Here is a 23,105-nt window from a genome sequence, read left to right on the forward strand (position 1 = left end):
GCCGGCTGGTAACTGAGGCACCTTCGCTTTTAGGGCGTGGTCGTCCAGAAGGGAGGGGTCGGGGGTGGGGGAAGACGGAGTGAAGGCAAGCTCGGCGCTCCGGCAGAGAACGGGGCTAATTCCAGAGCACAACGTCCTGCGCGGCGCGGGCGCCGGCGTGGCGCAGACGCAGTCCCGGGGTTGGAGGGTGTGGGCGGAGAACTTAGCTGCCGGAGACTTTTTCTCTAAGGTGAGCCGGCTCTGCGCTTCACCCCGCGCTTGCATCCAGGTCACAGAAACTAGAGTTGTGACCTCGTGGTGCGCTGGAATTGTATGGGATACCCAAATCTTTGGGGGCAGGAACGGGCGCCGAGTGGTAGCCTGGTTGCAGTGGCCACCTCCGCCTCTGGGCGCGGCAGGCACCTTGTAATTAGGTCACTCGTGGGCGGAGGAGGGTGTGTCTGCCCTGGGAGTGCCGCGTGGTGCACCTCCCTCCCCCCCCCCCCCCCCCCCCGCACACACCTGTCCTCGGGCCTAAGGTGTCCTCTTGGGCGCGATGCCTGCGGCCGAGGCTTGGGCTTCTCTCGGAGCCTCAGACCGCGCGCCTGGCTTCCACACGCCCCACGCAGCCTCGCCCGTTGTTGCCTTCCGACCCAGGTGTGCGCCTTCCTACCCCCTCGGGTTCCTTGTGGGAATGAGAACACACACCCCCCAACCCCAATTCTCTCTGGCCTACTTTCTAGAGGGACGGCGACCTGAGGGTGTCAGAAGCGGCTACAACCCGCGTTTTAAAGAAAGCTCAGATACCTTAGGATCAGATCTCGGTCTGGCAATGAATCTCTTTGGGGTCTGTGAAATGTTTTCACATCCCCATGTCCCTGCATTCACAGTATTTGTTTCTGTAAAGCGCCAATTATGTGCTCGATCCCACGCTTGGGAGAAAGAAGGGTCATCCAAACAGACAAGGTATCCTGCCCTGGTGGAAGCTTGTATTCTCTCAATAGTCTAGGAATAGATAGAAGAGAGAGTATGATGTCCACAGGACCTGAGAGATAGAACTTTCCAAAGGACATTTAACCTTAAAGCACAAGGCAAGAGCTGACCCTGGTCACCCATCTTCTAGACTTCCTACCCCCAATAGCAGTCGACCCTGCTGAACCCAAGTGCTCACTCTACATCTCTGAGGGCATCATCCCAACCAAAAGGCTGAAGAAAGCTCTGGAGGCCTGGGTCAGCGAATGGTGGGACTGAAAGTTGTCCTTCATCCAAGACAACCTGCGTAGTGAGGCTGACCGGCTTGGCCTTCCCAGACTGAAAATGACAATTCTGCTTTCCCTTCTACCTCCCAGCAGCATGCCCAGAGGAAAGTGTCTCAGATCTACCTCCCCAAAGACTTATAATTTACCAGACTTGAAAAAAAAGTTATTTTAGCCCAAATTCTGACCATGTTTTGCAGTTATCATCCCCAAATAATAGAGAAGAGTTATGATCATGTAGAATGTATGAGGAAAAAATCATCACTTAGTGCTCATGATTATAAAGCGATGCTCAGTGTGCTGTCATCTTAGGTCTTACTCTTCACTGTTGCCCTGTACTGTGTGAGTCCTGTCTCATAGGGCAAGAAGCAGACGAGCACTCAGAAAAGAGAAGGGACTTCCAAGGTAGTGATCAGGATTTGAAACTTTATACTCCCAAGTGCAGGGTCTCAGCCACACTCACACAACTGACCTCCAAGGACTGAAATATGGAATAGGGTCAATATGATTTCCCTTTGCCTGAGTTATCCTATTTAGAAAGGTGGGGGTGAGATTAGTTTGGTTCATTAAAAAGTATTGGGCACCCTAAGGGCTGCATTCATTCATGTTTCAGAGGTCCTGAATGGGTGCAAATGTGTCCTGAGGACATCAAAATTTTAAGCATCTGCAGCAGCATTTTACAAAGTAGTTTCCATGGACTATAATTCCAATGAGAAACAAATTCCTTTCAAAAGGAAATTTAGAAAATGCTATATTGTCAGAAGTCATGTAGTTAAAAAAAACAAAGCTAACAAAATAAAAACCTCACGGGTTTTAGCTACCCTAAAAAAAAGTAGTGAGCACCTACTATGTGTTAAGATTATAAATGAGAGGGTTTTTCCAAAGTGATGTGAGCTCCTAGTTGGTAGCCCTAATGTAGGTATTATTTATTTTCTCTTGATGCAGATTACTTGGCTCACCACCACAAAATGGAGAGAAGATATAATTATATATACTTAAAACATCCTGCCAAATAATTAGATGCCATGACTTAACTTCTTAAGGAATGAATTCTAGGAAGCTCTTATTAGCATTCAAGCTGTGAAGTAAAGCATATGTGATTACAGACAATACAGAACTAAATCAGAATGTCTTTTCCTTTAAAAAGAATCTAGAATATTTTCTACTTTGCGGAACTCAAGCTAGCCATGGATCTAAAACTTCAGTTTGATTAATCTGGTCTTGACTAATTGGACCTGACTGTCTAAATTCTAGAGCTGAGGAATATTTGGAACAAAAAGTTAAGAGAAAAGAAAAAAAAAAAGTCCTTTTAATTTCTTGGCAAAAACCAGAGAGTAAATAAAGCAAATATGCTTTGAGAAAGAATCTTTGCTCAGATGGGAAAATTCAGTATACAGCAAGTCTAAGTGTTACCTATGATGTTTAAACATAGCTATAAATAAAAACCATCTGATGATGAGGGCGGGGTAGGAGGAAAATGACCTTCAGCAAATAGCTTTATAATAGATATCTTAGCCAAAGTATAAAAATTGACATTAAACATGGAGAAGGAAAGATACATCTTTTTGTCAGCAATTCTCTTGGACTTACATTAGGTTTATTTTGTTGTTGTTCCTTCCAGTTCCCTGACTTTTAAGCTTACTGAGACAGAAAGTAGAGCCATGTAGGTAAGAAATGGCTCTGGAGTCAGATGGACCTGGTTTGAATTCTGGTTTTGCATGAAGTTTGGCAAGTTACCTAAACTCTGAGTTTCAGTTTTCTCATTGATAAAATGGGGATAATTGTAATTGCCAAATAATAGGGTTCTTCTAGAATTAAGTGAAATTATAAATGCAAAACACAACACAGCATATAAATAAATGTCCAGTAAATATTAAAGTATTAGATCTTCTTCTTCTTCTTTTTTAGAGGGAGGGAGGGGGGCGGTGGGGCAGAGGGAGAGGAAGAATCTCAAGCAGGCTGCACAGAGCCTGATGTGGAGCTCCTTCTCCTGACCCTGAGATCATGACCTGAGCCGAAATCAAGAGTCAGATGCTTAACCGGCTGAGTCACCGAAGGGCCTCTAGGTATTCTTTTTCTTATTACTTCTAAGTGGTCTCTGATTCTGAATATCCTCTAATGCTACTTGGAGCACCCCAACACCTGCCGTGAAGTACATAGTGGTCCTTGGAAACAGAACATAATGATATCAAAAAAATCATATAGATACAAAGCCATCAGATGAAGTGAAGATGGGTTCGGGGGGTGGGGGAGGATTCAAGAAAAGAGGGTAGAGATGAAACAAAAAGAACATCCCCTCTCTTCCCTTGACATGCAAATGTTCAGAAGACCTGTTGTGTAGAGAAAAAGACAATGAGGAAATAAATCCAAGAATTAATACAGTTGGTCAGCCTTATGTTCCTGTTGTACCAGAATCTTTTCTCTGAAAAGGGTGCCATATCTGATAGCATGAGCTTTGCACCAAGGCCTTCTATACCCCAGAAGCTCCAAAATAAAGACCTACTTAGTCAACATTTTAGTGGCTATGTCCATGAGAAACCCGCCATGCTCTGGCCAATTGGACCTGCCCAACTACCAGAAGATTTCATACGCAGGATACACAGTGATACTTGCAACTCATTGGTATCCATCCCTGTTTTTCTCTTTTGCAATTTCAGAAAAATTAAACTTACATTGCCCTTTCACCTGAAATTAGAATTTTATAGATGTGGCCAAAATTTTGTGGCCAGGAACTCTGCCACAAATATAATAAAGCACTTTGACCCAGCTACCGCAGTTTGACTAAAGAAAAAAAGAGAAATAACCATGTCCCTTGGTAATGTCCATGACATCTAGATACCATTCTCACTTACAGAGGAAATATTTCTCTCTGTTACAGGGGGAAAAAAAATAATCTTAAACGAAAGGCAAAGTTTATCACTCCAGAGGGCTGGATAAGTCTTAAAAAAACCGTCACTAACTATGCAGGTATTAAAAATCTTATCAGAGAAATATGTTTATTGACATGGAACATTATGCACAATATAGTATTATGATAAAATTACCTTATAAAACAGGATGTATAACCCTAATTTTACTAAATATGTATTATAAATAGATGTTTATGAGAGACTTTAATAAAGATTTTATTTACCTATTAGAGAGAGAGCACATATAAGCAGGGAGAGGGGCAGAGAGAGAAGGAGAAGCACTCCCCGCTGAGCAGGGAGCCTGATGTGGGGCTCAATCCTGGGACCCTGGGATCATGGCCTGAGCCGAAAGCAGATGCTTAACAGACTGAGCCACCCAGGTGCCCCCATGAGAGACTTTAGAAATGTACACAATGAGGTATTAATAGCAGTTGCTTCTGGTGAATGGGATTTTTAGTTTTTCCTTTTTATATACTTGAGTCTTCTGTAATGAAAATATGTTGCTCATAATTGTGAAAAGAAAATCTTCAGAATATCTGAGTAAACATGACTAGGCACCTCTTAGGGGAAGCACAGGCCCAAACAATATGCAGCTAATAGTTCTGTTAAATATTCCTCTATGCCCTGGAATATTAATATTACCCACTTTCCTGTGAAAAGGAGTCTCACCTTCCTGTGGCCTTCTCACATGGCCTCTTCACAAAGCATTTCCATATGGTCTTTTCTCCTTCCTTCCCTCTCATTAAAAGGTTTTACCCTCAGCTCAGGTGGCCCTCTTACTGTCTCAGAGAAGTGCTATACACCTCCATTCCTACTTTGACCTCTTTGTGCAACACATCCTGCTCGCCAGGCAGCCAGTTGTATCTGTATGAGCACTACTTGTCATTCAGGACCCATTCAAGCCCCACACTCTAGGTCATCCATGTAGCGATTGGACTATACATACTGGGGAGCTCTCAACCTAGGATTCAGGGGATCCATCAACTCCCAAAGGAATTTTCTTTTTTATTGAGACAATTTTTTTTAAGATTTTATTTATTTATTTGAGAGAGAAAGAGACAGCACGAGTGGAGAAGAGTGGCAGAAGGAGAGGGAGACTCAGCAGGGATCCCAGGATCCTGGGATGATGACCGGAGCTGAAGGCAGTCTTTTAACCAACTGAGCCACCCAGGAGCCACTGTGCTCCTTGAGACAATTTTAGATTCACATGCAGGTGTAAGAAATAATACAGAGAGATCCCGGTTTCCCGATGGTAACATCTCGCAATACTATAATACAATATCACAACTGGCCATTGATACGGATACAACCCATATTCAGATTTCCCCAGTTTTACGTGCACTCACTTTTGTATGTGTTAGATGTGTGTGTGTGGGGGGGACCTTTACTGCTATACAATTGGGAGTTTTCTCTTGTATGCGTTTTTTCTGGGGAAAAGGTTCTTAGCTTTCATCAGATTTTCTCAAGTATCATAGATGCAAAAAGGGGTTTGAGTCCCAGCTCTCAGAATTCTAGGAGACCATACCCCAAACGTTATAGCTGTCTGTTCCAAAAGCAACATTTAATTGGCACTTACCACATGGCAGGTATAGGGATGGGCATGGGGGAGAGGTGATGGGAAGAAGTGGAGGAAAAGCGGGGAAAACCCAGAGGTGCATAAAACATAGCCCACTGAGCTTATGCTCCAGCAGGGGAAGACAGACATTCCGACAGATAAACAAATCATTTATTAAACATGTATAGAAGGGGAACGGCCTTGTTGCTTGGGGCGGCTTGGGAAGTATTTCCACAGAAGCTGATGCTTGAGCTACATCTTGAAGGATAATCCAGAATTCTTCAGCTAAGAAGAGAAGAACCAGCTGTTAAAATCACACCCACTTAAATCATATCTATTCTAGATGTTTTGAAGAAAACATAGGAAACTATGCCTCCCTTTGTTTATTCTACAATGTTAAGGTATCAGATTCTTCAACTCCCGGGTGTTGGTGTTGAGGCCAAGGGATATTTTCCCCCTGAGTCTATTTTCCACTGTCTTGTCCAAATGGGATACAGATCCTGCCTGCTTAGCTTGAGAAAGGCATTTTATCTCTGGCGCCTTGATCACATCAGAGCTTATATTTAAAGCATGAGTGATGAGAGGAGACCGCAGCTGAGTCCCTGGCTCTGTCCTAACCCTAGAGCGCCCCTATCCTGTCCCCTGAAGGCTCCAGAGGTCATCCTACAGTGGCTGGTGAGAACCAGAGCTAGTCAGAGCCCTGAGTAAAATCTCTGCTCTACAAGCCAGGCTGCACTTATTGGGCTCTGCCACAGGGGCTCATCAGAGACCCTCAAGGACTGGGCTACCTGGCTCCCCACATGTGCCCCTCTACACACACCCATGTTTGATGGTTGGCTGCCTTGTGGGGACTCAGGCTCAGACACTCCTTGGAGGCCTCAACCTGTTTAGGTTGCAGGTTCCACGTCAAGCTGCTCAATTCCCAATACTGCTCACAGGGAGATCATTCTCTCTGGTGCAGCCATCCCGTACCAGGGAGGCCAAGACCCTACCATCAGCACACCCTTTGAAGAGCCTCCTAGAAGCCTGGCTCAAGGTGCCACTTTTTATGGCCTCTGTGTTCTCATGCAAAGTTGTGGAAGCACCTAACCATCAGTATTTTCATCTGTAGGATGGGGATCATAATAGTACCATCCCCATAAGTTTATTTTAAGCTTTAAATAAGTGAATCCGTGTAATGCTCTTAGCATATAACAAGTACTCCATCTACATTAGCTATAATTATTAACTATTTGTATAATAAAATTATTTCTGGTTGTAAAAAAACTAATGATCACTGCAGAAAATTTGTGAACTACTGACAAGTTTGAGGAAGAAACAATCACAACATCCAGAAATGAGGAATATATATATATATATATAATATATATATATAAAACTAAGTTCACACTGTATGTCTGTTCTGTAATTTGTTTTATTCAACTGATATATCATGACCTTTTCCCCATATTGTTAAATACTCTCAGAAAATATTTTTATTTTATTTTTATTGTTAAAGAATTTATTTGAGAAAGACAGAGGATGAGATGGGGGAGGGTCAGAGGGAGAAGCAGATTCCTGGCCAAGCAGGGAGCCCGATGTGGGGCTCAATACAAGGCTCAATTCGGAACTTGATCCCAGGACCCCGGTATCATGACCTGAACCAAAGGCAGGTGCTTAACCAACTGAACCACTCAGGCACCCCTAGCAAATATTTTTAAAAGACTACTTTGTTTTTGGGGCGCCTGGGTGGCTCAGTTAAGTGTCTGCCTTTGGCTCAGGTCATGATCCCAGGGTCCTGGGATCAAGTCCCACATCAGGCTCCCTGCTCAGCGGGGAGACTGCTTCTCCCTCTCCTGCTCCCCCCTGCTTGTGCTCCCTCTCTCTCTCTTTCTCTCTCTCGCTCTCTGTCAAATAAATAAATAAAATCTTAAAAAAAAAAAGACTACTTTCTTTTCAGGTATATCAGTGTAACCCAGTTTATGTAACTAATCTCTTAGTTTGATAGATTGTTTCCTATTTTTGTATTTACAAATATCACAATAAGTGTCTTGTTCATGAATGTTTCTCTGCATCTTTGTTTATTCCTTAAGATAAATGCTTGGAAGTGTGATGACTGTGCCAAAGACTCTATAACCTGTTTTTGTTTTGTTTTGTTTTTTAATGGCAGGTATATAGAATTGGATTAACCATAATCCTTTGTTCTGATACTCTCAAAATTGGTATGGATGGCCTGATTTTGTTAAGTTAGGTAGTAAATTCATTAATTTTAATAACGTATTCAGTACCTGTCAATCCACAACCCAAAACAAAGGCTAGGGCCTCAACAATAACCAATATTGAAGCATAAGGCTCTCCACCCCATCTTCTGTGCTGTCTACCCAAGGGAACTCTTCTAAATTGTATGTTCGTTTCCTTTTCTTTTTATATGATTTTGCTGTATCTGTATATATGCCTAAAGAGTAATTTTTTAGAACTGTCTTTAGTTTTAGAAAAAGGACATCAAGCTGTGCGTAATCTTTGGGGACTTGTTTTTCCCACTGACTTTGCTAAAATTCATCCATATCTTCGTATTCCACTGTAGTCATTTCACCTGGTATTAACTACCCCACTGTGTAGATGTACCGCGGGCAGTTTATCATCCTCTCTCCCACTGATGGGCAGGTACACTGTTCCTAGGATTTAGCTCTTGCTCCTACTGCTGCTATGAACATTATACTGTAAATGTTCCCTGTTGTATATGTACAAGAGTTTGCTAGGGAACCAGTTTGCACCCCCACCAGCTATAAATGAGAGCGCCTCTAGATCCACATTCTCTGGTATACCATGGATCCGTGTTGTCAGGTTGTTCTCCAAGTGGCTGACTCAGTCTACCTCCCTCCAGCAATATCTGGGAATGCCATTTTCTGCAAACTCTTTCCAACCCTAAGGATCATTAAAAATTTTTGACCATTTGACAAGGAAAAGATACATCTCCCTTCTGTGTAATTTTGTTGCAAGGTCCTGACTCCTCTAAAAGCCAAGAGAGAAGCGGTTTGGCTCAGAGCATTGTTTCCAGTCTAATAACTTCAGTGACATTTCTGGGACTGATTCCCCAGTAGCTCAGCTGCTTTCCCATGTCCTAAAAGAGGTGACATGGTTGGAAGGAGGGAATGAGGGGGGCCAGGATGGGAAATAAGCCCAACTCACCACAGTGGAAGCTTGTCTCCTGGTCCCAGCCCCTGCCAGTGTCAGATCACTCCTTCTCCTTGATGAAGCAGCCATTATCTCTTCCCTACCCCCCACACAAGGAAAGCCAGTATAATGCTACCCTTTGTTGTTTGAATTGATAAATTTAAACCTCTTTCCCTGCTCTGCGGTAAAAGAACTTTCTATTTTGGGCTTAGTGACATAGCCCAAACCAAGCAGAGAGTGGCAGGCTGTAGCATGAGTTAACAGTCTTTCTTCAAGGGAGAGAACCTACAAGCAGACAGAAGGACCTTCCAAAGTACATCATCTGCATACTAACGTGCAGCCTATTTGCTTGTCTTTCTGCTGACAGATACATTTCAAAGTTCAAAATTGAACAATCCCTAATCTTCAGGGTAAGCTGAAGGAGCAGGGGGAGTGGGAGAGGGAGAAGTAGGCTTCCTGCTGAGCAGGGAGCCCGATGTGGGACTCGATCCCAGGACCCTGGGATCATGACCTGAGCCCGAAGGCAGACGCTTAACGACTGAGCCAGCGAGGCGCCCCAAGGACTCTTTTTTCAATAACCACTTTATCGCATCTTTAAAATTAACAGTAATTCTTTAATATCATCTAGTATCCAGTCAGAGGTCAAATTGCCCTGATTTTTCTTAAGTGTCTTTCTTTAATGGTTTATTCTAATCAGGAGTCAAACACTGTCATTTGTATTTGTTGATATATCTCGTCCGTATATCTAATTTTTTTAATTTTTAAATTAAACAGTTTATAATTATCTTGTTTTTCATTTTTTAATTTTAATTTGTAGCAGTTTCCTCTCCTTTTTTATTGCTCTTCTTTTTGGTGTTATTGAAGATAGTGGGTCTTTTAGTTACTATTGCTGTGTAACATAAAACAAACAGCAATTTATTGTGCTTACAGATTCAAGGTGTCAGAACTTCAGAAAGAGCACAGTTGGGATAGCTTCTCTCTGCCCAAGCTATCTGGGGCCCCAGTTGGGGAGGTTCAAAGTCTGGTGATGACTTCATAACTGGGAGCTAGAAGCATCTCAGGTTTGTTTACTCACATGTCCAGTGTCTGAGCCTGGAGTACTCAAAAACTCAGACTGCTCACCAGAGCACCTACACACAGCCTCGCCATGTGGCATGGCTTCCTCCCAGCTTAGTAGTCTCAGGATAGTCAGACTTCTTACAGGGCACCTTAGGGCTCCAAGCATTCCAGCCAGCAGGTGGATGCTAGATCATCATTTTTTATCACCTAACCTCAGAAATCCCATTGTCGCTTTGGCTGTGCTCTGTTGGTGGCAAGCAAGTCCAAAGCTCACCCAGACTCAAAAAGAGTAGAATCAGACTCCCCCTTTACAGAGGCAGGGGCAAAGCTGCAGAAGAGCATGGAAGCATGGCAGATACTGTCGCTGTACTTGGGGATGGGATGGTCAATCAAGCCTGCCTTTCCAACATCAACCAGAGAAATGTTGCAAATCATGGGAAGCTGGTGGAGGAGAGAAAGGTGGGGGAGCTTATTTGTTTGCAGGGTCACATCCTAAAGTTGTGTAAATTATACCCTTAATAACCAAGGGGGTGACTGGGCTGAGAGCAAGTCCACTTGCTGTACCTGTGCCTGACTCTGGGGCTGTGTAGCCGGGAAGAAGAGGCACCTGCTCTAATACATGTAAGATACCACAGGGACAAGAGGTGTCCTGGATGGATAGTAAAAGGTCATTCGATCTAACTTACACTTCTTAGATACCTATTGAACACATGCTACTTTGAAGAACAGTATCTTTTTTTTTTTTTTTTTGGTTTAAGCAGCACCAAGTTGACTAAGAAATATCTCAAAAATGGTCCTGGATTTACTCATATATTTGTTAAATGGTGCAAGTTTTTAGCCATCAGACAACTGTTGATTGCATTGGTCTAGAATGTTCTAGATGTATCTTGAAAGAAGCTTAGACACCATGTCCCAATAACCATAGGCCCAATCTGACCCATCTGCTGCAAGCCTTGAGTGAATGCAAAAAGTCGTTACAGGATGTATAGGAAACAAGGCCAAAAAGAACCGAGGGCTTTCTTCTCTTCTTTGCAGTCCCTATTCTTCATTAACATAGCTTTTATGGTTTGATTAAATCCCCAGGGAAGTAAATGCTTTATTTCTGTTATTGTGATTTTTTTAAAATTTTTTATTGTTATGTTAATCACCATACATTACATCATTAGTTCTTGATGTAGTGTTCCATGATTCATTGTTTGTGCATAACACCCACTGCTCCATGCAGAACGTGCCCTCCTTAATACCCATCATCAGGCGAACCCATCCCCCCACCCACCTCCCCTCTAGAACCCTCAGTTTGTTTTTCAGAGTCTGTCGTCTCTCATGGTTCGTCTCCCCGTCCGACTTACTCCCCTTCATTCTTCCCCTCCTGCTATCTTCTTCTTTTTCTTTCTTCTTAACATATCTTGCATTATTTGTTTCAGAAGTACAGATCTGTGATTCAACAGTCTTGCACAATTCACAGCGCTCACCATAGCACATACCCTACCCAATGTCTATCACCCAGCCACCCCATCCCTCCCACCCCCCACCACTCAGCAACACTCAGTTTGTTTCCTGAGATTAAGAATTCCTCATATCAGTGAGGTCATATGATACATGTCTTTCTCTGATTGACTTATTTCACGCAGCATAACACCCTCCAGTTCCATCCACGTCGTTGCAAATGGCAAGATCTCATTCCTTTTGATGGCTGCATAATATTCCATTGTGTATATATACCACCTCTTCTTTATCCATTCATCTGTCGATGGACATCTTGGCTCTTTCCACAGTTTGGCTATTGTGGACATTGCTGCTATAAACATCGGGGTACACGTACCCCTTCGGATCCCTACATTTGTATCTTTGTGGTAAATACCCAGTAGTGCAATTGCTGGATCATATGGTAGCTCTATTTTCAACTGTTTGAGGAACCTCCATACTGTTTTCCAGAGTGGCTGCACCAGCTTGCATTCCCACCAACAGTGTAGGAGGGTTCTCCTTTCTCCACATCCCCACCAACATCTGTCGTTTCCTGACTTGTTCATTTTAGCCATTCTGACGGGTGTGAGGTGGTATCTCACTGAGGTTTTGATTTGGATTTCCCTGATGCCGAGCGATGTTGAGCACTTTTTCATGTGTCTGTTGGCCATTTGGATATCTTCTTTGGAAAAATTTCTGTTCATGTCTTCTGCCCATTTCTTGATTGGATTATGTGTTCTTTGGGTGTTGGGTTTGAGAAGTTCTTTATAGATTTTGGATACTAGCCCTTTATCTGATATGTCATTTGCAAATATGTTCTCCCATTCTGTCGGTTGTCTTTTGGTTTTGTGGACTGTTTCTTTTGCTGTGCAAAAGCTTTTTATCTTGATGAAATCCCAATAGTTCATTTTTGCCCTTGCTTCCCTTGCTTTTGGCGATGTTTCTAGGAAGAAGTTGCTGCAGCTGAGGTCAAAGAGGTTGCTACCTGTGTTCTCCTTTAGGATTTTGATGGACTCCTGTCTCACGTTTAGGTCTTTCAACCATTTGGAGTCTATTTTTGTGTGTGGTGTAAGGAAATGGTCCAGTTTCATTCTTCTGCATGTGGCTGTCCAATTGTCTCAACACCATTTGTTGAAGAGACTGTCTTTTTTCCATTGGACATTCTTTCCTGCTTTGTTAAAGATGAGTTGACCATAGAGTTGAGGGTCCATTTCTGGGCTCTCGATTCTGTTCCATTGATCTGTGCGTCTGTTTTCGTGCCAGTACCGTACTGTCTTGATGATGACAGCTTTGTAATAGAGCTGGAAGTCTGGAATTGTGATGCCGCCAGCTTTGCTTTTCTTTTTCAATATTCCTCTGGCTATTCGGGGTCTCTTCTGGTTCCATACAAATTTTAGGATTATTTGTTCCATTTCTTTGAAAAAAGTGAATGGTATTTTGATGGGGATTGCATTGAATGTGTAGATTGCTCTAGGTAGCATTGACATCTTCACAATGTTTGTTCTTCCAATCCATGAGCATGGAACATTTTTCCATTTCTTTGTGTCTTCTTCAATTTCTTTCATGAGTATTTTATAGTTTTCTGAGTACAGATCTTTTGCCTCTTTGGTTAAATTTATTCCTAGGTATCTTATGGTTTTGGGTGCAATTGTAAATGGGATCGACTCCTTGATTTGTCTCTCTTCTGTCTTGTTGTTGGTGTATAGGAATGCCACTGATTTCTGTGCATTGATTTTATATCCTGCTACTTTACTGAATTCCTGTATGAGTTCTAGCAGTTTTGGGGTGGAGTCTTTTGGGTTTTCCACATACAGTATCATATCATCTGCAAAGAGTGAGAGTTTGACTTCCTCTTTGCCGATTTGGATGCCTTTGATTTCTTTTTGTTGTCTGATTGCTGTGGCTAGGACTTCTAATACTATGTTGAATAGCAGTGGTGAGAGTGGACATCCCTGCCGCGTTCCTGACCTTAGGGGAAAAGCTCTCAGCTTTTCCCCATTGAGAATGATATTGGCTGTAGGTTTTTCATAGATGGCTTTTATGATATTGAGGTATGTACCCTCTATCCCTATACTCTGAAGAGTTTTGATCAAGAAAGGATGCTGTACTTTGTCAAATGCTTTTTCTGCATCTATTGAGAGGATCATATGTTTCTTGTTCTTTCTTTTGTTAATGTATTGTATCACGTTGATTGATTTGCGGATGTTGAACCAGCCTTGCAGCCCAGGGATAAATCCCAGTTGGTCATGGTGAATAATCCTTTTAATGTACTGTTGGACCCTATTGGCTAGTATTTTGGTGAGAATTTTTGCATCCATGTTCATCAAGGATATTGGTCTGTAGTTCTCCTTTTTGATGGGGTCTTTGTCTGGTTTTGGGATCAAGGTAATGGTGGCCTCATGAAATGAGTTTGGAAGTTTTACTTCCATTTCTATTTTTTGGAACAGTTTCAGGAGAATAGGTATTAATTCTTCTTTAAATGTCTGATAGAATTCCCCTGGGAAGCCATCTGGCCCTGGGCTTTTGTTTGTTGGGAGATTTTTGATGACTGCTTCAATTTCCTTAGTGGTTATTGGTCTGTTCAGGTTTTCTATTTCTTCCTGGTTCAATTTTGGTAGTTGATACATCTCTAGGAATGCACCCATTTCTTCCAGGTTATCTAAATTGCTGCCATAGAGTTGCTCATAATATGTTCTTATAATTGTTTGTATTTCTTTGGTGTTGGTTGTGATCTCTCCTCTTTCATTCATGATTTTGTTGATTTGGGTCATTTCTCTTTTCTTTTGGATAAGTCTGGCCAGGGGTTTATCAATCTTGTTAATTCTTTCAAAGAACCAGCTCCTAGTTTCGTTGATCTGTTCTACTGTTCTTTTGGTTTCTATTTCATTGATTTCCGCTCTGATCTTGATTATTTCTCTTCTGCTGGGTTTAGGCTTTATTTGCTGTTCTTTCTCCAGCTCCTTTAGGTGTAGGGTTAGGTTGTGTATTTGAGACCTTTCTTGTTTCTTGAGAAAAGCTTGTATTGCTATATACTTTCCTCTTAGGACTGCCTTTGCTGTATCCTAAAGATTTTGAACAGTTGTGTTTTCATTTTCATTGGTTTCCATGAATTTTTTTAATTCTTCTTTAATTTCCTGGTTGACCCTTCATTCCTTAGTAGGATGCTCTTTAGCCTCCATGTATTTGAGTTCTTTCCAACTTTCCTCTTGTGATTGAGTTCTAGTTTCAAAGCATTGTGGTCTGAAAATATGCAGAGAATAATCCCAATCTTTTGGTACCAGTTGAGACCTGATTTGTGACCTAGGATGTGATCAATTCTGGAGAATGTTCCATGGGCACTAGAGAAGAATGTGTATTCCGTTGCTTTGGGATGGAATGTTCTGAATATGTCTGTGAAGTCCATTTGGTCCAGTGTGTCATTTAAAGTCTTTATTTCCTTGTTGATCTTTTGCTTAGATGATCTGTCCATTTCAGTCAGGGGGGTGTTAAAGTCCCCCACTATTATTGTATTGCTGTCAATGTGTTTCTTCGCTTTTGTTATTAATTGCCTTATATAATTGGCTGCTCCCACGTTAGGGGCATAGATATTTACAATTGTTAGATCTTCTTGTTGGATAGACCCTTTAAGTAGGATATAGTGTCCTTCCTCATTTCTTATTACAGTCTTTGTTTTAAAATCTAATTTGTCTGATATAAGGATTGCCACCCCAGCTTTCTTTTGGTGTCCATTAGCATGGTAAATGGTTTTCCACCCCCTCACTTTCAATCTGGGGGTGTCTTTGGGTCTAAAATGAGTCTCTTGCAGACAGCATATTGATGGGTCTTGTTTTTTAATCCAATCTGATAGCCTGTGTCTTTTGATTGGGGCATTTAGCCCATTTACATTCAGGGTAACTACTGAAAGGTATGAATTTAGTGCCATTGTATTGCCTGTAAGGTGACTGTTACTGTATATTGTCTCTGTTCCTTTCTGATCTGTGCTGCTTTTAGTCTCTCTCTTTGCTTAGAAGACCCCTTTCAATATTTCTCGGAGGGCTGGTTTCGTGTTTGCAAATTCCTTTAGTTTTTGTTTGTCCTGGAAGCTTTTTATCTCTCCTTCAATTTTCAGTGAGAGCCTAGCTGGATATAGTATTCTTGGCTGCATATTTTTCTCGTTTAGTGCTCTGAAGATATCATGCCAGTCCTTTCTGGCCTGCCAGGTCTCTGTGGATAGGTCTGTTGCCAATCTAATATTTCTACCATTGTAGGTTACCTATCTCTTCTCCCGAGCTGCTTTCAGGATTTTCTCTTTGTCTCTGAGACTAGTAAGTTTTACTATTAGATGTCGAGGTGTTGACCTATTTTTATTGATTTTCAGAGGGGTTCTCTGTGCCTCCTGGATTTTGATGCCTGTTTCCTTCCTCACATTAGAGAAGTTCTCTGCTATTATTTGCTCCAATATACCTTCTGCCCCTCTCTCTCTTTCTTCTTCTTCTGGGATCCCAATTATCCTAATGTTGTTTCGTCTTATCGTATCACTTATCTCTCGAATTCTGCCCTCGTGATCCTGTAGTTGTTTCTATCTCTTTTTCTCAGCCTCTTTATTGTCCATCATTTGGTCTTCTATATCGCTGATTCTCTCTTCTGCCTCATTTATCCTAGCAGTTAGTGCCCCCATTTTTGATTGCACCTCATTAATAGCCTTTTTGATTTTGACTTGGTTAGATTTTAGTTCTTTTATTTCTCCAGAAAGGGTTTCTCTAATAACTTCCACGCTTTTTTCAAGCCCAGCTAGTATCTTTAAAGTCATGATTCTGAACTCTAGGTCCGACATCGTACTAATGTCCGTATTGAGTAGGTCCCTGGCTGACGGTACTATCTCTTGTTCTTTTTGCTGAGGTGATTTTTTTCGTCTTGTCATTTTGTCCAGAGGAGAATAGATGAATGAGAGAACAAAATGCTAACAGGTTAACAACGTCCCCAGCAAATATACTCTATACAAATCACAAAAGACCTTCCAGTAAGTGGTCGCTTCTCTGTTCAGAGAGTTGTTGCTACTCTCCTCTTCGATCTCCTGTTGAGTTCGTAGGTGTTCAGAATGGTTTGATCCTATTCAGCTGAATTCCTGAGACCAGACGAAATCCAGGTCTCCTACTCCTCCGCCATCTTCTGTTATTGTCTAAATGCTTTATTTCTGTTTATGGCTATCAGGAAAATAAAATAATGTAGATAACGCCAGGTAATTTCCAAGGATTTTAAGGACCAGGAGAACATCAGACCAACCTGAGTTTGATAGGGGCAGGCATGTTACAAGGAAGCTCACTCAAGTCCAGATAGAAGTCTCTGTCAGTGAGAGTATTAAAAAGCTGTGACCATGTTGATCTAGCCATGCTGCTGGTCAACAGCTGGGTTGAGGAAATCCTCAAATAGCAAGGTCCAGAGCACCTTTTTTTTAAACTTGTGTCGAGTGTTAATTGCACTTTTTAGTTCAGGTCACATTCCCTTAGTCGGTCCATACAAGGCCACTCTTTTAAATATGGATGCCTGTATTTTCTATTTCCACTCCTCACTCCTATCCTTCCCCCCTGCAAACAACCATTCTAATCCACTTGCTTATATTTTTTGGTTTCTATGTGTTCATGTGGATGTGCTATTGTCTGCTCTGCATGTATTTTAATTTACACAATAGCATTGTGTTACAGGTCTCACTCCGTGTCTTACTGTTTCCACTCCACACTTTGTAAGACCTATCCACGTTGCTATGTGCACATCCAGTCCCCCCTTCCTGACTGCTGCAGAGTACTCCAGTAATGGGCACCCCCAGTGCCTCTGACTTCCCACCACCCAAAACACTGCTGCCATGAGCAGCCTCCTATGTGACCAATTTTGGACCTGTATGGCAATCTCTTTAGACAATGTCTCACCCATAGGTGTCCTTAAGTGCATTAGAAAAGACACCTCTTCCCCCTTGGAGAAAACTGCCCCAGAGTAAAATGCTAGGCTTGGCAAGGTAGAGCTCATGCTGGGTTTCAGCCCCAATTCACCCCCTCAGTTGGAGTCTTGTTCAGGGTACAACTGTAGGAGGTGGCCCTGCCAACAAACATTCCCCATTCCCCAATTACTTCTAGCAGGTTTCAGCTGTTGGCAACATCACTCCTGGTTGGTACATGAAAGAGGAGGGTGTCAATTGAGCACAGAAATATCCTCATGGGATCTGTGTCTACTTAATTTGATCAAGCAGGGCTACATTCCCTGGGCACTTTATACTTGGGTTGATGCAGTTTGTGGGAACACCATGGCTAGTGTACAAGCTCCACGGGAACCGGGGAGTCAGACATGGTGACAATACACAGGGGCTAGTTCAGATATACATGCCTGAGGCCAAGGCAAAGGGCCCAAGTACTTTACTCCCTCACTTTGTCTTGGAGATAGCAGAGAAACATCTTTTCTCTTAATGTTTTCACAGGACACAGGTGAAGTGGTTGGGCTCATATTCACAAGGCAGCAGCTCTGACTGGCTTTGCCACAAATGGTGGACATCTGGCCCTGAGCCATCCTGCCTTTGACCCTTGGAGAACATCCTGTGACCTACACAACTAAGAACTGATGGTCCTTAGGTTCTTACTTAAGGTCACCTGGACAGGCCAGCATTCAACTATCCAGGACAAATTCCTTTAAATAGGTCAGGTTTCAAATCCATCAGAAATTCTTAATGGCCATTCAGATATATCTAAATCCTCTTAAAATAACTGTGTGTGGAGGTCAATGAAACACTTAAGTTACAGAGAAAGCTGTTATTTTCATGCTGATGTTTTCTCAGCTGTCAAATGAGGATAAACACAATGAGAACTTCTAGAAGAAGACAGAAGTCATAATTTACAATTTTTCAGAAAAGAATCAAAGGAATTTTCAGATTTCTAGAAGAAAGGCAACCCCCCCAAAACCAAACTGTTCATACATTTCTGGATTATGCTTGTGAATTTAGAACTACACTTCAGTATTCAGAAGAAGCCTAGATAATAGTCAATCGTGCAAGGATGTGAGTCACACTGAATACCACAGGCATTACTGTTATTGTGTGCAGTTGTGAATGAGAAAGGGGTGGGCTTTGAAACAATGCAAAAGAACAGAAGTACTAATCAGGTGTATGCATCAACAAACATCAGGGTCTGGAAAATACTGACCACTAAGTGGGCCTGTGACAGAAAAAATGTAATATCTTCACATTCAGAAAGGGAAGCATAGGTTAAAACTTAAGAGATGGCTGCCATGTGACAAGAAAGATCCAGAGATTCACAAATGGCCTGACAGCGTCACACAGGACAAGGCATCTGCCATCCACTGAGACCTGACTTACCCTTCTCAAATGGCTCCAGCATAACTTCATCCCTTTCCAGTCCTCACACCAGAAATACATGGCCCCGTCAGGGTCCTGGAGCTGACCTTAGATTAGATTGGTTGTTTGACCTTGGATTAGAATGGTTGCTTGCAGGGAGGAAGGATAGGAGTGAGGAGTGGAAATAGGAGAAAATACAGGCATCCATATTTAAAAGAGTGGCCTTGTAGGACGGACTAAGGGAATGTGCCCTGAACTAAAAAGTGCAAGTGTCTCTTGGTTAGATCCCCACCCTGATATCCTGGAGTCACTAACTCACATCATTGGCTTGTTGAACTTTAAAGACCTCCAAAGAGGTCTGAGGTGCCTTCTAAACCATGTGAATCCAAAGCCAGCAACTCTCCCTGTATTGTCAGCCCAGGCTCCTGCTTTTTATCATGAAGAATGACAGAGACCACAAGTAGATTTCAAATGTTCTCACCACAAAAAAGAAAAATGGTAAATATATGCTGTGATGTATTAGCTAAAGCTATGGTGGTAATCATTTTGCAATACAGAAGTGTATCAAATAACACATTGTACACCTAAAACTTACAGTTTTCTATGTCAATTGTATCTCAGTAAAGCTGAAAAAGGAAGGAAGGAGGGGAGGAAGGGAGGGAGGGAGGGAGGAAAGAAGAGAAGAAGGGAAGGGGGAAAGAAATGATGGAGACCAGAATTGACTCCTGTAGCTCACTGCAAGATCTCAGATTGAATTTGGATTCTGAGGCTACCTTTCCCACCCTCTCTCCTATTTGATTCCTAGTCTAAGGTATACCATATTTGTTTATTTATGTACCTGTTTATTGGATTTAAAAGTATCTTTCTTCTGTGTGAGGGAATGGGTGAAATAGGCCATGGGGATTAAGGAGTGCCTTGTCATGATGAGCACCAGGTGATGTGAAGAATTGTTGAATCACTATATTGTACACCTGAAACTGATACAACACTGTATGTTAACTAACTGGAATTTAAATAAAAACTTTAAAAAAAATAAAAGTATCTTTCTTCTGAGAAGCTCAACTCATAAAAATTTTTTAAGAGGGGTGCCTGACTGGCTCAGTGGGTGGAGCATGTGCCTCTTGATCTTGGGGCATGAGTTCAAGCCCCACATTGGGCATAAGATATTACTTAATAAAAAATGAATAACAAATAACCTTTTAAAACAATATTAAGGAATGGCCACTTAATAATGATCAAGAAATTACGGTATCACCAGATGACTAATCAAGAAGAAATGAGCCCAAACTAAGGCAAAGGAGATGTGAGTTGGCTCCTGATGAAGTATTTGACAAAAGAGGAAAATTCAGGCTGGATTAGGCCATGGACAGAAGGATGGGAAGTTCATCTCATTCCACAGCCCTTCAAGGATCAGAGCAGGAGACCTTACATAGTCTAGACTCAAGACATGCCTGCCTGCAAGCAGGGAAAAGCCAAGGCTCCTTATAGATCTGGTTAACACTTCAGAAGAATGGCTAGTGGCTCTAGCCAACTGAATTTTTTATTCCTAACAGCTGAACAAGAACCTATTCCTAGAGGAAAAAGGAGTCCTGGGAGCCTGTCTAGGATTCCAAGAGCTCAGATAACCTATGTCTGCCCTCCCGAGCCCCTGGGGAATGGATGTGTTCACTATTGATTTTCTTAACCACTTTTTAGAGGCCAAGGGAAGGGGAATCTTAAATGTTAATGTCCATTTAGTGGCCGAAACTTTCAAATAATCAAATAAATCGTACCTGTTATATCAAAGCTACATTTGGCAGTTATCCCTGCAGAAGCAGGATACAAAGTTTCTCCTAAAGGCAACTTCCTGGAGGACTTGAGCAAGGCCAGACAGGGAAGACACAACATCACTGCAGTTCCCAGTGAGCTCCTCAGAGCATACAGGTGCGTGGGTCTGTTCCACCAACTGGCAGTTCCCGGCCCTTCTCAGCGGGGGGCCCAGCACGTGCCCAAGAAAGTTTCCCTCTGCTGCCTCTACCAACTGCTAGAGAATCAAGAATTCTAGGTCGGCATACCAGGCTGCTTAAGCAATGACGAATCTGCTTCACTTCCTCCTTTGTTTGCTAACCAAGAGTGTAGTCCAGTTTCAGTGTGGAGGCCAGAAATGGCTGATGACATCACCACTTCCCCACAGCGGTTCACTCCGTCATCTCAGCAGGTAAACTACCTTCCCTACACTTCCTTTTGAAGACCAAAGCTAGAGATGGCAGTCCTTAAACAGGGCACTCAACCTATCTCTTGACTCCTAGCAGACCACAATTTTCAAAACAAACCTCCACGAGGTGGGGAGTTGGGCCAATGGTACTGAGACCTGGTGGCTACCATGGGCCCAGCTGCATAAGTGTATGGCCTGGAGCAAGTGTGTGCATATTCAGTGCCTTTGGATAACCTTTAAAGGGATGCTTTGACGTGTGCCTTCGGCTCAGGTCATGATCCCAGGGTCCTTGGATCGAGTCCCTCATAGGGCTCCTTGCTTAGTAGGGAGCCTGCTTCTCCCTCTGCCTGCCTCTCTCTCTCTCTCTCTCGGACAAATAAATAAATAAAATCCTAAAAAAAAATGATGTTTTGACCTTTCTCAGCAATAAGATTTTCTACAACTCTAGGCTAAAAGAGGAAAAGGGGCTGCAGTAGACTTCTGGTGGTAACTTCACCTACCTAGAAGAATTAGAGCCGTGTTAGAGCCACACCAAGAAGACACAGGCCCAGGGCTGCAAGCACAGCCACCTGGGGACAGGTGCATGGTCCCCACCACTTGGGGATGAATTTTGGAATAACCACCGGCTCACTGGAGAACACGGCTGCCATTCTGATCCGTTTCCTTCCTTTTTCTCTCCTTTTCTTCTGTACCCTGAGGCCAGATTATTTCTGATTTACAAGAAGAAAAAGTATGATGTATTCCCCCTAGCTTTAGGGAGAATCACTCTTGTGACTGAATTGAACTCAGGTGTTCCTGACACATAAATCGACATTTAGATAATCACCATCCCTTTGCAAGCCTTTTAAAAAGTACTGGCTTACACTGATCTACTATCTTATCTTTAACACTTTATTTTATCATCCTTGAGAAATCATAGTGCCATGCGGATGAAGAGATGGTTACATGGAAAGTCCTGCCATGATGAGATTACTAATCGATTGGAAGAGACAAGCCAGAGGAGAAAAAGCACGGGCAAATGCATAGGAAGCTAATCACAGCTCTACAGAGTTAGTGAAGGTTTGGAGATGGGGGATAGACTGACTAGTATACTATGTACTGAGAAGAGAAATGACCGGGCATGCACATTTTTCTAGAAACAATTCATTAATATTTCTTTTTCATTGCAGTACTTGGCCCAAAATCTAAAGAGTGATCATCTAAAAGTTATGTATAGGGGCACCTGGGTGGCTCAGTTGGTTAAGTGACTGCCTTCGGCTCAGGTCATGATCCTGGAGTCCCTGGATCGAGTCCCGCATTGGGTTCCCTGTTCGGCAGGGAGTCTGCTTCTCCCTCTGACCCTTCCGCCTCTCATGTGCTCTCTCTCTCATTCTCTCTCTCTCAAATAAATAAGTACAATCTTTAAAAAAAAATAAAAAATAAAAATTATGTATAATTTCAAACATATACATTAGTAGACCTTTCGTAAAGCTAGTAATTATTCACTAATTCATGTAGGATTATAATGATCCCCCATGCACTCATTATCCAGCTTCAACAATCACCAACTCATACCCATTGTACCCATTATTATTTTATCTGCACCCCCGCCAACTTCCTCCATCCAGTGTTGTTTGAGGCGAATCTTAGGCATCATATCATTTCACGTTTAAATATTCAACATGTATCTCTAAAAGATAAAAACTCTTAAACTGAATCACTCCCCCCACTTGAAATTAGTAATTCTATCATATCCAGGTGATCCTGTTTCAGTCAGCATATAAAAAGTGTTGACCAATGTGGAGAGGTGTGAAATAGTACCATTCCCACAGACTACACGATGAAATGGGACATAGTCCTCGCTTTGCCAATAAAATATCAGAAAGTGGGTGATGAAACCTCATAGTCAACCTACTATTTATTGCTTGTCTATTCTGCATTTCAGGGTGGGGATCATCGGACGGAATCCCCCGAAAGGAAAATTAGAGAGCCTGCCTCCTCATGAGCAATTCCCTTCAGACAAGAGGAGGCTCCATGTAGTTAGTCAATGTCATGGTGTCACTGGTTGCCTCAGAGCTATACACACAACTCAGGAATGTGAGCCAGCTCTGTGGGCAAGGGAATTCATTGTAGATCCAGAGCACAGTCCAGAAGCAACAGTCTATGGAAGTTTTCCAATGCCTAATTCTACTGGTTTCTGTTTCTTTGGAAATATTTTAGGAATTTATTGGACCTGTAATAA

At 42.4% G+C, this 23,105-nt stretch overlaps 1 protein-coding gene across 1 annotated transcript in view; it reads right to left on the bottom strand.

The window, feature by feature from the left end:
- Positions 1-5,201: 5,201 nt before the first annotated feature.
- Positions 5,202-23,105, bottom strand: part of CDKL3 (cyclin dependent kinase like 3) — a 111,492-nt gene continuing 93,588 nt past the window's right edge. Inside the window, exon 14 of the mRNA XM_027606492.2 lies at positions 5,202-5,984. Coding sequence (XP_027462293.1) covers positions 5,952-5,984 — 33 coding nt within the window. The 3' untranslated portion in view covers positions 5,202-5,951. The remainder of the gene's footprint in view (positions 5,985-23,105) is intronic.

Source organism: Zalophus californianus, chromosome 5, assembly GCF_009762305.2.
Source record: "Zalophus californianus isolate mZalCal1 chromosome 5, mZalCal1.pri.v2, whole genome shotgun sequence".
NCBI lineage: Eukaryota > Metazoa > Chordata > Mammalia > Carnivora > Otariidae > Zalophus > Zalophus californianus.